General features: G+C 33.5%; 1 protein-coding gene across 1 annotated transcript in view; it reads left to right on the top strand.

The window, feature by feature from the left end:
* The window catches only part of XYLB (xylulokinase), a 1,259,970-nt gene extending 1,243,008 nt beyond the window's left edge, over positions 1–16,962 (top strand). Inside the window, exons 18-19 of the mRNA XM_044066952.1 lie at positions 7,054–7,148; positions 16,207–16,962. Coding sequence (XP_043922887.1) covers positions 7,054–7,148; positions 16,207–16,275 — 164 coding nt within the window. The 3' untranslated portion in view covers positions 16,276–16,962. The remainder of the gene's footprint in view (positions 1–7,053; positions 7,149–16,206) is intronic.
* Positions 16,963–17,205: the final 243 nt, after the last annotated feature.

Here is a 17,205-nt window from a genome sequence, read left to right as displayed (position 1 = left end):
CCAGCTCTATCAAAAGATCATCTACTGGAATGCCAAAGGCAGTATCCATCCTGATGAGTAGACCCAGTAAAGATTGTTTCATATCATCATCTAGATATGGTTTATTACGTATATCTACTAATGGCGGCTAAAGTGCCTGCAGATTGCATGCAAAAAAAATCATAGCACTAGCAGAAATCAACATTCGTATTTTATCAGCTGTAGGACTTAACGTTTTCAGATTATCTTTGATCCTGCTGTTTGGAAAGTTTTGCAGGATATCTATTTATTTATGTGATCCATAGTATATACTTGGTACTGATATGTTAAGTATGATAACTCATGTAACAGATAAATTGACATAGGTAAACAGTCTTTTCCTAAATGTTTCCAAAACTTTAGATGATTTATCAGGTAGAACATAAGTTTAAGCCACCATATCTTATTGCAGTTGTTTTAAATTTAAATTAATAGTATGGGTGGGGCATCTGCCTTCATGTTAAGGTACATGTCAGATTTTCCTAGTTGTTGTATATATACATTCTCAAGAAGAGGACACAATCAATGTTCTGAGGTAAATGTTCTTAAAAGAAGGAAGCTGAAGGGATGGGAGGAATCCAGTGGTTTTAGTTCATTCTAAATATGTTGCAAACTCTTTTCATAAAGAAACAGCTATTTTCAGTGTCCCATTCAGAATATGCAATGATGGCATCAACAGCATTTTGAAAGGATATATTGTGTCGGGGATTATGATGCCATTAATGTAACGTCCTTCTAGAAAGATAAATCAACCTCCTCATGCCTTAATTTGAATATGCATGCTTCTGGTGATCTTCTCCCAAACTAATTTGCAAAATGCATACCTTTCAATCTGCAGGCAGTGAAATTTGTAGATGTATATCTTTTTCCAGTCACAGAAAACATCATGATATGCCTCTTGAAAAAGCTTCATGGCCTGCTGTAGTGGCAAAGCCACTAAGCTCATATCTGCTTTCATATTTATATTTGCCTGTATGGATTGTATTCCACCTCTAGTCAAGAAACAAGTCATTCCATTAAGTGTAACGTGTAAAGTGTAAGGTGCCCTAACCCTAAAGAGATCTAATTTTGAGTTAATCTTTGGAGAGAAAGCCTTTGCTAATAACACCTCGGCTAGGTGAGATCACCCCTCCCATTGGTGAGGAGTAAAACCAACTTCTCTACTTCATGACAAAATCCAGAATCTTTTTGGTGCAGAATATGAATGTTACTACTTCACACACAATGGATGAATCATCTTAGTCAGTAATTCTGACTGCCATTTTGTAGAGTCACTAAAAGCTCTTAATTTGACTGTCCTTATCCTGCCTTAGATGATTCCACTGCTACGGTTTCACATTTTTTTATCTTATTAGAGTAATCTTAACTTATATCTGTTCTTAAAACCTAATCATATGATCACATGTCTACTGTCTTCTGTCTAGTTTGAATAAGCTAAACCTAGAGCTGTACTTGTGAAACTGTTTATCCAAAGAATGCCTTAGTTTACTGTTACTCCATAGGTAATACATTTGTACTTTATATTATGTTAACATATGCCTTAATTTAGAAAGGTTTCTGCTGAGTGTATAACCCATTGTTCATTCTGTATTACCTGCTTCTGTATTGATGTGATTACACTGGCTGACCTCCTGTGACCTACCTTTTGTTTCACCTGTTGTTTTGTGCTTCTTATGCAATGTGGTTTATTTGTATGAACGCTTACTCAGTTTGTATCACCTGTATTAGAATGGGAAAAAGCTTTACTCAGCTAAGTTAACACTTGCTATTTTGTCTGCCTGCAATCTGACCTAATCATAGTAACTTGTATCTATGTATTTATGTACTGCAATAGATAGAAAGCTACTCTGAACAGTCAACAGTTACTTTGCTGCATTACTTCATTTTCATTGATTTTATTCTATGCAGTTGTCTTATCCACCCTAATTCACACCTCTGTAGCTAGGAATTGTTTGTATTAGTAACTCCTTCTATTAATAATTTCAGTTGCTTTTTGCTTGGTTTAACAGAATTACTCAGTGCTAAATTGTTATTTGTATTTAAGTTAAATCACCTTGCATATTTACAACAATGTACTCCAGTTGTGTCCAAAAAGGACCTGCAGACCAACCCACCAACTCAGCTGGTGAATTAATAAGTAAATCTGCACAGGTTAAAACAGCACTGTCCAAGGCCAAGAATGCAGCTTCTATGGGACCTGACAATATCCCTGGCTATGTTCTACATGAACTGCAGCATGAACTGGCACCTCACGAGTGTGCGCTGTTCAATCACAGCGTCACCTCATGCTTTGTCCCTACCGAATGGCACTCTGCTACAGTCATCCCTCTCCACAAAGGAGGAGCGACTACAGACCCTGGGAACTATTGCCCCATTAGCCTGATGAATCTGATATGCAAAGCTATGGAACGCATCATCATGGACATAATAAACAAGGATATAGGGAATCTCCAAACTCTGGATCCCACACAGTTTGGTTTTGTGAAGGGTATATCATGCCTGCTCAACTTGGTCGACTTCTTTAAGTCAGTCACCAGAGCTGTGGATGAAGGCAAGGTAGTTCATACAGCCTACCTTGATCTGGCCAAGGCCTTTGATACCATTCCCCACTCAGGAATCATAGAAAAACTCACTAAGCTAGGCATCGACCCCTATATCACTAGGTGGGTTGCAAACTGGCTCACAGATAGAACCCACAGTGTGAAGGTAGCTGACTCCTAGTCAGACTGCTGACCAGTCATGATTGGAGTCCCACAGGGTTTGGTCCTGGGTCCTGTCATGTTTGGTATCTACTTCTCTGAAGTCCAGGCCAACACGAAGGGACTCTGGCTGACAAAGTTTGCAGACAATTGCAAGTTGGGAGCTATTATTAACTCCCCAAGTGATGTTGATATCCTACAGAAAGGCCTCACTGAGACCAACGACTGGTGTCAGAACCATGGCCTTAAGCTCAGTGCCAAAAAATGTGTCATCATCCCTTTTGGGAAAAACCCAGTTCGCATGAATTACCACATTGATGGTAGTCCACTGAACACAGAAGGCTTTATAAGAGATCTGGGAACACAGGTTGACAGCAACCTCTCTTTTGACCACCACACTGCCACTGTGGTCAGAAAGTCCTTCTATGTGGCACATCTCATTACTAAGGGTTTTGCATCCAGGAAGAAAGAGGTCATTGTCTCCCTGTACTCTTCCTTCATTAGGCCAATCACGAGTACAATGCCTCATTTGGCATGTACCTTACTAGACACCTGCAACAACTGGAGAGGCCGCAAAAGTACCTCACAAAGAGGATCAGGGGCCTTAAACACGTGTCCTATATGGACAGACTAAAAAAACTCCAGCTATTCTCTGTCTCACATCGCCTACTTAGAGGCGATCTCTGCTTGACTTACAAAGCCATATCTGACCCAGCTCTGTTAGAAATGCTGCATCTAAAGGAATCCTAATCCCTCCGCACCACACGCTCCAGAGACCTCAAACTCATTACCACAGTCAACAGAACATGCTGGAGGGGCAGGTTCATAACCCAGAGATTGCCCATGTTATGGAAAAGACTTCCCATAAATGTGAAACAGAGCACCTCACTGGCTGTCTTCAAGAGAAATCTTCATGAGTGGATGGGAAATAGAAAATTCACCCCGGGGATCACTCCAGTGGCTCTACTTGACAGAAGCACTGGGAACTAAGGTCGGGTGGCACTATGCCAGGGTAATCCTATGGGCTAGGCTTGTAAAAGCTCCAGGGCCATTATCCTAGTACACACCTATGAACCTATGAACATAAAATAAAATAAATCAAAAGTATATCACAAAACATTATGTGTGGGCACTCTATCCCATGTCTGCAATTTTGAGAGTTGTTCATAGTAAAGAATGCTTGCCATACTAACATCTCTATGTTTGCTGACTTCTTTCTAGCATCTCTTTTGCCTTGTCTTGATTGTCTGGTATAAGTATGATTGTAAAAATTTATCAGTATTTTAATATTCTACTGAATGGGTCAGCAGCATTGCTACTGTTGTGAAACCAGATAAAACATGTATTGTATATATCTGAAAGATCATAATAGTTATAAAAAGAGAACTATCAGCCTTATAAAAATGAAGATGTGTTCGGCATATCAGGAATAAGGCATTTTTCATCAGTTGATATAAACCAAGGATTTTGACAAATTATCTTTGTGCAGAATACAAATGTTTCATGGACAGTGAAAAAAATCATCTAAGCCTGTAATTATCTGAAAATAAGACTATGAAAAAAGTTCCATGGTGTGTATGTATAATCTGCCCATGGGAAGGCTTAGATTTCTAAGACATCCATTTGATTATCAGCTACTAATATGATTTCAGAAAGCTGCTGCACAGATCATTAACCGACTTTGTGGTGCTGTTAATAAAATGACCATATTCTACACTGGGATAAGACCAGAGAAGAGCAGTGATGTGAGACTGACTGAGTTACAGAAGAAGCTGACAGAAAATAATCTGAAAATGAGTACAGTTATGTACAAAGTTCAAATATAGAACTGAGATGTATAGATCATATATTAGCATATTAAGGCTTACAACCCAAGTACAAATAAGGAAGAACCACAGTGAAATTGTTTCCACCAAATGACAGCTCATATGATTTTTTTTGAATGATGCACAATGCCTTATGAAGTTTATTCATATACTGACAGATGCTAGTTTGCCACCAAGAAAATTGCTGGACTATAACATGGAATAATATTGGTGTACTGAGCAATAAAGGAGTTTTTTGAAAAGCTTAAACTATTAATTACTTAAGTGCTTGCAGTCATGTCTTTTGATTTGAGGAACTCAGTCATGTTGCAGTTGTGTGCCAGTGAAAATGATACTGGTGTAGTGTTTGAGTGAGGAGACAAACCAGCTGGCAATGGGTCAGTAGCCTCTTTAGAATTCTGGAAAGAGTATGCTCAGATAGAAAAGGGTTGTTAGCCATAATTTATGAATATGAACATTTTCTTGAATATATTTGTGAGAAATCTGTGTTGACAGAAACAGACTGCAAACAGTTGCAGATTATATATTTAAAATGCATCAGCAGTGGGTGGCACAGTGGTGTAGCGGTTAGAGTTGTCAGCTCACAGCAAGAGGTTCTCTGGTTCATTTCTCGGCTGGGGTGCCTTCTGTGCGGAGTCTGCATGTCCTCCCTGTGTTCATGTGGGGTTACTCTGGGTGCTTCAGTTTTCTCCCACATTCCAAAGACATGCAGTAGGTGGATTGGGCACTCTAAATTGGTCCTAGGTGTGAATGAGTGCATGTGAATATGTGTGGTGCACCCTTCTAGGAGGAATGGGCCTTGGGCTAGCAACCTGAGCCCGTAAAACAGGTAACTGTTACAGAAGCAATGAGCACTAAAATATGCTCATTTTGTGATGTACCACATGGTGCGTAAACGGGAACGAGAGAGAGAAAGAGGAGAGCATCAACAGTACTACAAAGAGCGTAGAGACCATGGGAGTAGGATACAGCTTAGAAGTAAAAACCAGGAAAAGAAGGTGCACATGATAAGATATGTTGAGTTATTTGTATCTACAAGAGCAACAAAAATATATATTTGCTTTAGAGAGGAAGAGGAAACAAAATAGATAATTCCACAGTGGCATATGAAAGTAAATACACTCAGAAATTCAGTTGTGCTTCTAAATAATCTAGACATCGGAATGCTTAGAGATATGACAAAAATAATAAAAAAGCAAGTGTCTGTTATAAGAAAAGAAGTCCAACTTTACTTTTCATTTAAAAAAATAGTTAGCTGTATTATTATACCTCTCAACCTCTTAATGCAAAAGATCTGGACAAAGCTTGACATAATGGGGGTACAAATAGGGACATATTTTAAATATTGCTCTTATAAACTTAGAAAGTTGCTAGAGTAACATAATTTGTTTTAATATACATTTTCTGAATGATTTGATGTCTGAAACTCCAATGTATGTCATTATTTAGTGATTACAATCCTGAGATCATTCCAGTGATTTGCCAGGAAAAAAGAGGAACAGGCCAAAAATATGAGCCAAAAATCTAGACATTCTGCAGAAATCTGTACAGTTGAGAGGCGGTATGAGTTTTAAAGCAAATAAAGTAATAATGCCCAAACAGCTAAGAAAAAGTATTGGCATGAATATATGAGTCTCACTCAGGAATTCTGAGGTGGTTAGAAATAGCCCAAAGGTATATTATACTGACTAAGAATGTCAGTACAAACTGAGCAAGAGAGCTGAGATGTGTCAGTCTCCAATACACATCACATAAATAATCCAAAGAAGTAATTATTCCTTACTTAGTACTGGGAACATGAAGGTAAAAGTTGTTTCATTTTCTTGACTGTTTACTTGCTATGTACAGATCATTAGTCAAAGTTTTCCGAGGTCATAAACTTAACACACAATACAATTACTGGTGTTATTAAATCACTTAAAGTTGTAGTTTCCAATACATTGAATATTCAGCATAGTCATTTCATAAAATGGTGTAAGTGTGCAAGTATGCGATTCAACATATTTCCAGAGCACTAATTACTTCACTATATGACCAATAATCCTGTCTATCCACATTCCAATTGCAAAATCAACAGGACAGTTTAGACTGTGAAAATGTAGCTGAAGAAAGCTCACAGCATTAACTATGACTGTTATATACATGTACATCTGGCTTTGATGGCAGTTTAAAATAGTCCTTTTTGATGTATGTTTCTAAAAAATAATCCAAATAGCAACATGTTTTCCTAGAGAAGCAATTTTAGAAAGTATGGAGATATTTTGATATATATGCCTACACATATCTTTATCAGTTTAAAATAAAGTGAGAGTCATTAACTTTTGGAGAATGGGATGTAATATTGTTTTGTGCTAGTGAATATTTCAAGTTTTCACCAACACCAAAGCTATATGCAAAGTTTTGTGGCAAGCAATCCAATACTGTAACTTTTTTTATTTTTAATGCTAATGTTTGCCTTTACTCATTAATTTTATTTTTGTTTTTTGTTTGCTTGTTTGTGTGTTTTGCAGGTTTGCTGGCAGTAACAGGGAGCTCATTTTCTGATGTCATCAAGCAAGCAAAAGAACCTAAACTTATAGCCAGGCCAGCTCCCGGAGTTGAGCAGGTAAGAACAGAAAGACAGTTTAGCCCAAGATAAAACTATCATAAATTATTGAAATTTGTATTCTTTACAGAAGTGTTGTTTTTGTTACTGAATGGAAATGCCTAGTCTTATAGATATTCTCTAGAACACACACATAAAATACATTTTTTGACTAAACTGTTTATTTGTTGGTGTTTTACTTGCTTGGCTACAGTATATTTTATTCTATTTTAATAAGAAAAAAATATTAATTTAACATATTTACAATATATACACAGAAAGGAAGAAATTCAACATTACATAATGTTATACAATGAAAGGAAAATTTTGAATCATCAAGGTAATCTTGTACAATTAACACATTAAGACTCTTCGTATTTCAGTAGCAGCATTTCAAGGTTATCCCAACCACCAACAATCTTAGTATAATTTATAGATATTATCTTTTTCAGTTTTACAAAGTATTGCTATTAAATTCAAAAATTCTTTGAATGTAGGAATTGAGTTTGATTTCCATTTTTTTGTAATAACTTTTCTAACTGTGAAGAGAGCACAAAACATTTTTTTGGTTTGGCTTTTACAGGTACAGGAAGTGGAACATTCTTTAGTATTATTGATTTAGTCAAAGAACAGTTATCAGACCATGACCTCCTGAACACATACTTATCTCTTCCCAATATACATTTAATTTTTCACAGTCTGTAAACATGTATCCAGTTAGCTTTTACATCTTTACAACATCTCCAACAAACTGAAGACGTCATTTTACTAAACTTAGAATGGTTGTTATTCCCTTTAAAATCTCTGTGTGTATATTTCCATGTAAAATCTTTCCAGTATAAACATGCAGAAGTTTAACTAACTGATTTAAGTCACAGTTTTATTCTTACCATTTACTGAATCACTCAATCTGCTACTGTCTAAAAAGTTCCAGAATTTTGCAAAATGATTTATTTTTATTTATAATTAACTTATATAATGTGGACAGACTATCTCGGTAGGCCAGTCTACCTTTGATGATAACATTCATATATTCATGTAATAGGGGAATGATGTACTGTTCCTTTTCACACATATCTATAAATTAATTTCATTTCTTACTGATGGATAATATTAACTGGTTAGCAGAATCATCCTTTTTCGAAGCAATTAGTCCACCCTAGTAATCCATTCCATTTTTAGTAAATTCATTTTACCATTGTTCTGAGTTTTCTTAAATCTAGAGGTGTGCAGTGAGAAAGCATGAGCATTTCTATTTTGATATTAATGATTGAGTTTTACAAACATTTTTCTTAACTGTTGTAAGAAGTGATTTCATATATGCAGATTCTAAAGAATAAAATTAATTTCATTCTAAGTTATATTTTATTAATCAGATGAAGGAATTGTTACATATTTCTAATTTATCATGTTTAATAAACTTATAAGAATTTAGTATAATCTGCTGCTGAATGGCTGTCCATTGACTAGTGTAAGTTGAGTCTATCCAGAGTATAATAGAGTTAAAATTAGCAGCAATAGAATAAGCTAATACCACCATGGTCCCATGATCTTATATGATTCCTGTAAGCAATTCTATAAGCAATTCATGTCTTTTTAGGATACCATAAAAATGAAGTTAACATTTTTTCAATTTTCTTTAAACATTTTTTGTCAGGTATTAAAGCTATTGAATACAATGTGTGTGTGTGTGTGTGTGTGTGTGTGTGTGTGTGTGTGTGTGTGTGTGTGTGTGTGTGTGTGTGTGTGTATTATCATATTACCTAAGATTATATGTATGTGTGTGTGTGTGTGTATATATATATATATATATATATATATATATATATATATATATATATATATATATATATATATATGTATATATATATATATATATATATAATCTTAGGTAATATAATAATTTTAATAAGTACTAGCCAATCATTTAAAGTATAAAAAAATTAATGAAGTAGCACTTCAATTATTTTTTACATCTTGATAGATTTTTATTCCTAAATATTTTTGTTTTTTCCTTCCCAATTCTGTGTATATTTATATTTACACTTACTGTCTAGTGATTGATTTAACAGTAAAGTTTCAATGTTATTGTTAAAGTTCAGTAGCAATGCTTCTTGAAAATTTTCAATTTCCTCATCTATTTCTTCTCTTGAACAATTTAAATATCCTATAGTTATTAAAACAGCATTTGCAAAAAGCTGTATTTTAGATTGGCAATCCATGCTAATTGAGAAGCCATATTTTTTTTCATTGCTTCTTATTCTATTAGGGGTTCAGTAACTAATGCAAATAATAAAGGGGACACTGGACACCCTTGCTTTGTGCCTTTGTTGAAAGTCAATCCATGAAAAATATAAGATCTAATTTTAACATATGCTTTAGCATCTCTGTGTTAAGTTTTTTTGATATTCCAATAAACTGTTCTGGAAATACAAATGCTTCTAAAGTTTAAAACAAGTAGTTCCAATGTATACAATCAAAAGCTCTCTTGATATCTAAGATAATTAGTGCCAGTTTCTTGTTCATTCCTTTTGCTAAATCTAAGATAGTTACTACCCTTTTATAGTGTCATACATTAATCTATTGACTATAAATCCAGTTTGATTTTTATTAATCTACCTACCATATCTCTTAATCTTGTAGCAAAAATGGAAGTAAGTATTTTATAGTCTACATTTAATAATGACATGGGTCTATAAGAGGAAACCTGACTTATTATCCTTTCCTTGTTTAAGTATAGATGAGATTACAGAAATTTCCATGAAGGAGGAATTATTTTGTCTCTCTGAATTATCCTTAAGATATCACTCAGTAATTCTAAAATACTTAACATAAACAGACTATGTAATTCCATATTTAAACAAGTTATCCCTGGAGCTTTACTTCTTTAACTTCTATCAGGGTAAGAGTCTTATTTAACAGTCAACTTATTCAATTTCCTAATTTTTCTTTAAGTACTTGTCAATTTTGTAATCATCAGGATTATTATTTTTATCTTTATTAAGATTCTCATGGAATTTTTTCAGAATATTAAACATTTCATCTATGTCTGAAATAAGCTTATTAGTGTGAGGATATCAGATTTATTGTTCTGTACCTTTTTGCTTTAATTGATTTAACATCTTACTTCTATTAGCTAATCTGTGTAGATTTTTGAAGCCACTGCATAACTGTGCAGTTTTATTTTTTTTTAAAGATATCTCCAATTTAAGGAATAAAACTGTTTGATATTTTGTCCTTAATTTTTAATGACTTTAGTATTATCTAATTTCTTTGTTTGTTGTTTAAACCTTGCTTTGTGTAATTCATTTTGTATTTCTAACAACTCTTTATCCCACTCTTTCATTTTATTACTAGCACATTTTCCTCTTCTATCTTTATATACATTTTTAATGAGTCGCATAATATAACTTTACTAACCTGACCGTTTTCATTCAGAGGTAAAAAAAATCTCAATATGTTCCTTAAAGTAACTCTTGAATTGTTTTAATTTCATCACATATACTGGGATTCTATAAATAATCTGAAATTTCCTTATATCCATTATTATATTAGTACTCAGTGCATTATGATCAGATAAAGGATAAGGAATAGTTTTAAAATAATTCACTTTATTAAGTAAATGTATAGAGGTATAAATCCTATCAATTCTAGTTTGCATCCCATGTGCATAAGAATAATGAGTGAAGTACAATGACTTATCTTCTGTTTTTACTATTAAATTAACTAAATTATTATTACTAATCTATTTAGTACCTTGGCTGATGCCAGTATTTTAGCTTTCTTCTGTTCACATATGATATTTAGTTAAATTCCCCTGCTAAAAGTAAACTACCCTTCCAATCATGGTAGGAAGTTTAAGTGATTTGTAGCCACTCTTACACCTGTTCCAGGGATCCAATAAAAATGAGTTTTTGTATGGAGAGTTTGCCATTATATTTAATTATTACAAATATATACATTCCTTTGGGATTATTAATGGTTTTAATGACCTTAGGCATTACAGAAGATTTTCTCCAAAGTATAGCAATTCATCTCTGTTTGTTAAAATAAGCAGATGATAGTATTTTGTAATCCAAGTTATTTAAATATTCTATATCTTTATTTATTAAATGAGTCTCTTGCAAGAATATAATGTCTCCTGTACTTAAGTTTAGATATTTCATTAATGATTTCCTTTTGTTGCCATTATGTAATCCATTTACATTAACAGATAATAAATTAAAACTATCCATACTATATTTAAAAAAAAAATTAAAAGACAATATTGCACATTTATCAAGCATATTAATTTAATTACATAAGAATCTAATACATTCCTCCAACACTAGCTTAATGTTCCACATTTTTTTATGAATTTTTCCTTTCTACAATCTAAACTACTAAAACTCAAATAAAAACAAAGACAAGTCTACACCTGTAACAGTATATATTGCTAATAAAACACAATCTACAGTAGATACCCAAGTTCCTAGTTTGACTATTGAATATACAGACTGTTATACTATCTAGCTACCAATACATAAAAATCATCAAAAACTAGCCAAAAGATACTGTGCCTTACAAATAATTAATGTAATATTATATATAAATCAAAATAATGAGATTGTTGATTTAATTATATATTTTGCCATTTAAAACTATTCCTCATTACAATATAAAAGGTTAATAATCCCCTTCTATTCACAAATATTAAATACACCAACAACTATTGTACTGTATATCTCTGTAATAGTAGTATAAATTATCCATTAAATATTACTAAGTTATTATCTCAATCAATATTATTATAAGTAAATCTTATGTAAATCAAAGTGGGACCTGAAGAGATAAAAAATATCTGTAAACGTACAGGTGACAGGTAATGCACATATATATTTATCATGCTAAAAGATGCAGGCATATTTTCTAGATCTAACAAAAGCTCTGAACTAATATTTTAAAGTACAAGTGTCTATATCTCAGAATTGTGTAACACTCCCAATATGACAAATATTAAAATATTTAAAAAGCCTTTAACTCTAAACTACTTTATAAAACTTTATAAAATATGTACATTACTGAGGTTGAAGAGAACATCCGCAGTGGTGCAGCAGTAGCATTGTTGCCTCACAGCAAGAGGTTTTCCCATTCAATTCTCGGCTGGAGTGCAGGGAATGCCTTCTTTGTGGAGTCTGCATGTCCTCCCTGTGGTTGGGTGGGCGTTCGAAAGACATGCATAAATGGGCATGCCTTCGTTGAAGGTTGAACGTCAAGCTGGCACCTTGGCATTCGTCAAAATCTACTGCCAATCATTAGCGGACCAGAGTTCCACTGTGGCGACCCCTAACCGGGAAAAGCCGAAAGACAACAACAACAACAACAACTGAGGTTGAAGAGAATGTCTTTCCATTTCTAATAAGTCAAAAATATTTGCAGTCTATACTGGATTCAGAAAGTTGCAATGCACTTAATTCAAATCCTGTTCTCCCTTTCTGTGTTCAAACATATTAAAAAATCTACTTTACTTTCTATCAAAATAGATGTACTGATTCAATGGGTTCTCTTCAGGATGTCGAATGGCCATAATGTCAAACTGCATATTTCTGAAACGAAAATATTGTTTCTTCAGAAAATCGAACCATTTGCATGGAGATTGCCATAGGGAAAAATTCCCATTCACTTCGATGCAAATGTGATCTTAGAGTCGGTATATTTAAGTAGCATGGGGTGTGAGGGTGCAGGGGGGTGTAGCACCCCTGCTGCAGCAAAAAAAAAAACAAAACTTTTTTATTTCATTTCAGGTTTAATGTTGTGAAGAAACAATGTTTTTGTCTCAGCCACATGCGTGTCAACGTTATAACCATTCAGCTATCTGAAGTAGACCTGATTCAACAGTATAACACTCATATTTCAGCTATGACTTATGAAATGTGTTGTTTCAGGTAGTCTTAGTGAATCTAATAACATAGAATATGTAAAAAGCTTCAAAATTCTCATGATCAAGCTTCAGCTTTCAGCTTTCAGATTATTTTCAAATAGCTTATATGATTTCCTCTATAAATTATATGAGATCTCGTGCATTCACATTTATGCCATATGTAGGTATATGTAATACACATATTTCTTGTAAGCAGTTTGTTATTTAAATAGATTGGAGTGTAAAATTATATAAAATTATAGAACATTATACCTATGGGTATGAACTTAGAAGCTAATTTGATGTTGTGATGCTATATTTATATATTTATATGTATTTATTTATTTATTGCAATAATGGAATTAGAATGTGAATGAAATTTTTGGTGTGAAGAAAATTTGCATATGTAACAATTTAATTGGATAAGTGTTTGATTAATTTAATGTGATGGGCACTGGGTTTGGTATAAATGTGACCGTTTGTATTGTGAATTTATTCCCAGAAGATGAATGGCCAACTTACCAAAATAAAGATAAAGTGAATGGTCTGTGCAGTGAAGCTGTTCTTATTTTTTTACACAGTTTGTGTCTGTTTTTATGTTTAATATACCATTATATCAAGCCCCAGTTTTTAGCTGTATATGCTCTTTTTCATCCATTTCCTTTCTTTTTTCTTTTGCACTTATTCCTTTAAATTTTGTTTTTCTGTCTTTTACTCTTTTGTCACAATAATTTTTTTTCTCTTTTACTCCCTGCCAATTTGTCATCTTCATCACTCATTTCAGAACTTTTTTCTATGCCTTTTTTATTATTTTTCTTATCTATTTTTTTCTATTTTTATTATTTCTAACATTTCTTTATACTTTCGTCTCTTTCTTTTTCATTTTTCTTACTCATATTTTCATTTATGCAATCCATCCATAAATGTCCAATTTTGTTACATGTATAACATTTCAGTTCATATTTTTGCATCATGTCCCACTTCTCCACAAATATAATGTTTTCTTTTATCATAGTTACTTATCAAACTTCCTTCTTTTCCACAGGGAAAAAATGCAAGTTTTGGGTTGTTCCCAGTATTTTACAACACCCCTATTCCCCTCCACATTTATCATACTTGGTATATGTATAATTTTTTTCTCTTTCTATTTTAACCCAATATTACAGTCCCAGCCACCATCCATAAACCCTTTTGTCATATACCTTTGTAATGCCCAGTATTTCTTTGCATAAAACTTTCAGATATCCTTTCAAAATCTCTCTTACTACCTCTGTTCAAAATTGTACATGAATCATCTTCTTTGTTTCCCCTTTAAATGCTTTTATCACATAAAGATTCCATGGTTACTGTTTTTTTTTTTTTCATATTCTTCGAGAAAATTTTCCATTGAAAAATTAGTCTCAAATATAATGTCACAAAATGTCTATTTGTTAATAAAAATAAATGCTCTTACCTCATATGCTTTAACACCCAAAGGAGCTATTAAATAGTCCTACACTTTATACCTGTCCATTTCTTTGCCCTCTTTACTTTGAATCCTTGCATGTGCTTCTGTTTTACATTTTCTTCTGCCTTCTTTTATGTACTCCACTTTTGGCTTATTTTACTTTATCTGTGTATCTTTTATTTTTCTTCTCACCAATATTCTTCAAGATTGTCTTTGCATCCTCATTTTGTATTTTCTCCATAATGCCCCCCAGGAAACATCTCCTTCATTTTCTGGCTCACTCTGCAGCACCATTCCTTTAAGTAAATCATCCCACAACCCATCCTGACCGAAGGGTTGTAATTAGACAGCCATCATTTGCTGACTGATCTCTGTTAAACCGGTTTCTTTTAAACATTTTCTCAGAATCATGCACGCATTCTTTCACATAATATTTGCATTCTCCTTCATTTCTTTTACCACTCCATCATCTCATTCTCTGCCTCTGTCTGCCTCCCTATTACTATAGGCTGCTTCTGTGCCTGGAACAGAAACAGGAAGTCCTCCTCCAAAATCAGTCCCACTCACAGTAATGAAGAGTAGGGGAAGTTCTCTGATGCTGTGGCCAGATTTTGCCTAATAGTATAAATACCACTTTGAGTCTCCCTTAAAAAGAGGTCAGTAGGCTAGTGGGGCTAACCCAGCCAACAAAAGATAAAAAAAGAAAAGGTGGAGAGTTTTTGACAGTTTTAAATATCCACAATCAAAAAAGTTACATAGCAGGAAAGTTTACCCTGATGTCAAGACACAGGGTAGTCTGAGAATCTGAGATCTGTAACAGATGCTTGCCATGTTACAGTGTTAGTAAGTTTTCTGCATGAGACAAGATAAAGTAGTCTATTGGCCATGCAGTGTTACTAGTATTGAAACCTGAGGATTAAAACTGACTACTTCAGGTTGGTAAGGGCTTCACAGTGATAGGAAAGCTTAAGAAATGTGCAAATAAGCTTGCCTATTCTTGCAGATGTCATTTCCAATTTAGAGACATCACAACTAATAGTAGTTAGGATAAGTTATGCTAAAAGATGAGAGGTATTAGGAGCTGTCTGGCTTCATTCATATGGTTATTATTGGCAAAAATTGCACTCTAAGACAATGAGAATTACTTGTCCCTTCTTGGGTTGATAGGGTGAGAAACATGATTTGAATGCAGGCCCTAGTAATTAAGTGTAGAACAACTTTTATGGCTTTACCTTAAAGGTTTGTTTTTTTTTTAAACATGGAATAATAACAGCTGTCATTTTTTGACTTGTTTGTAAAAACAGTTTCAGTATTCTATACAGTGTATACACACACACACACACACACACACACACACACATCGCCCAATCTTCTTTGAAAAGACCTACATTATACTTCTTCAGAACGTTGGGCTATGTATTGAAGAGCACAGCAAAGGAATGAGTTGATTAAAGGACAACCTGAAGCAGTTTAGTAGGCATGACTTGCTTTCTAGGGCAGTTCTGAAGTGCTGTAGTGATCCAAGCACTTGCATGATAGTCGCAGGTAGCAGTTTTCCCATGTTTAAATGCACATTTAAAAATTCAGCTACACTTAATAATAACTGCTTTACTAAGTCTACAGTACAAGCATTATTAATACAACACTTGAGGCATTAAAAATATGCATACTGAACTATTATGCCTTGCAAAAATGGTATAAAGCTACAAAGCTAATATTTTTATTTTATCCAGATCTACAGGCCACTCCTGAAGAGATATGAACAGCTTGAAGAGAAAGTAGTTGGCGAATTTGTTCAGTGATTAAAAGGATTTCTGTAGCACCCAATTCTTACTAAAGTGGTTCCAAACAAGGCATGACAATTTTCAAGAGTTTCTGTAAAACAATTGTTACTGTATATGTTTGAGTTATCCATGCCCGAGGTCAGACATGTTTGAAAGACAGCATGTTAATTTTTTTTTTTTATGATTTTCCGAAATTGTGACCTTATCCCTTTAAAACCAAAAGATATTCATTTTTAGCAGTATTTGGTGTTTTTCTACAAATTTCATTTAAGTAGCTTATATTTTATTTTGTGTCACAAATACCTCTGAATTAAAGTCACAAAACCGAATTGTGTTAAATATTTATGATTACTTTGAAAATGTGACCCTTACTTCTTGAATACAGTTTCAGAACTTACTGTTTTAAGAGCCTGAATAACACGCATTTTTAGATAACTGGCAATCATTTGGAGAAGTAGTATTGCCATAGCTGTCAAACTTGCTCTCTGTTTTTATGTGATGGGACTAAACTATCTGTTGAATTATTTGTGGTAAATTTGAATAACTAATCTTAATGATAATTATGTCAGGGAGAATATTTAACTGTAGTATAATTACTGTATGAAGTTTAATGACCATGTATCTTGGTTTCGTACATGCAAACCTTGGATGGATAAAATAAAGATTACACTATTTTTCCTTATCACCCAGTGCATTTCTGAGAAATATTTGTTAGTATTTATTTATTTATAGAAAACAGTAACCCTGAATATATTTTCATTTTAAGCAAAAGAACACTGCTTGTCATATGTTCTTCATTTTGCTTTTTTATTACATGTTTAAGCTTTCTGTCAAATCATAAATGTCCACATAAAGTGCTAAAAACTAAAGAAACACTACTGTGTATATTGAAAAAGATACTATCATAAAGTATTTAGCTAATAGTGAATTTTACTTGCTTGTTCATTA

Source organism: Protopterus annectens, chromosome 3.part1, assembly GCF_019279795.1.
Source record: "Protopterus annectens isolate FY-2018-M chromosome 3.part1, PAN1.0, whole genome shotgun sequence".
Classification (NCBI taxonomy): Eukaryota; Metazoa; Chordata; order Ceratodontiformes; family Protopteridae; genus Protopterus; species Protopterus annectens.
The sequence above is the reverse complement of the archived record's forward strand: the minus strand, read 5'-3'. Positions and strand labels throughout refer to the sequence as shown.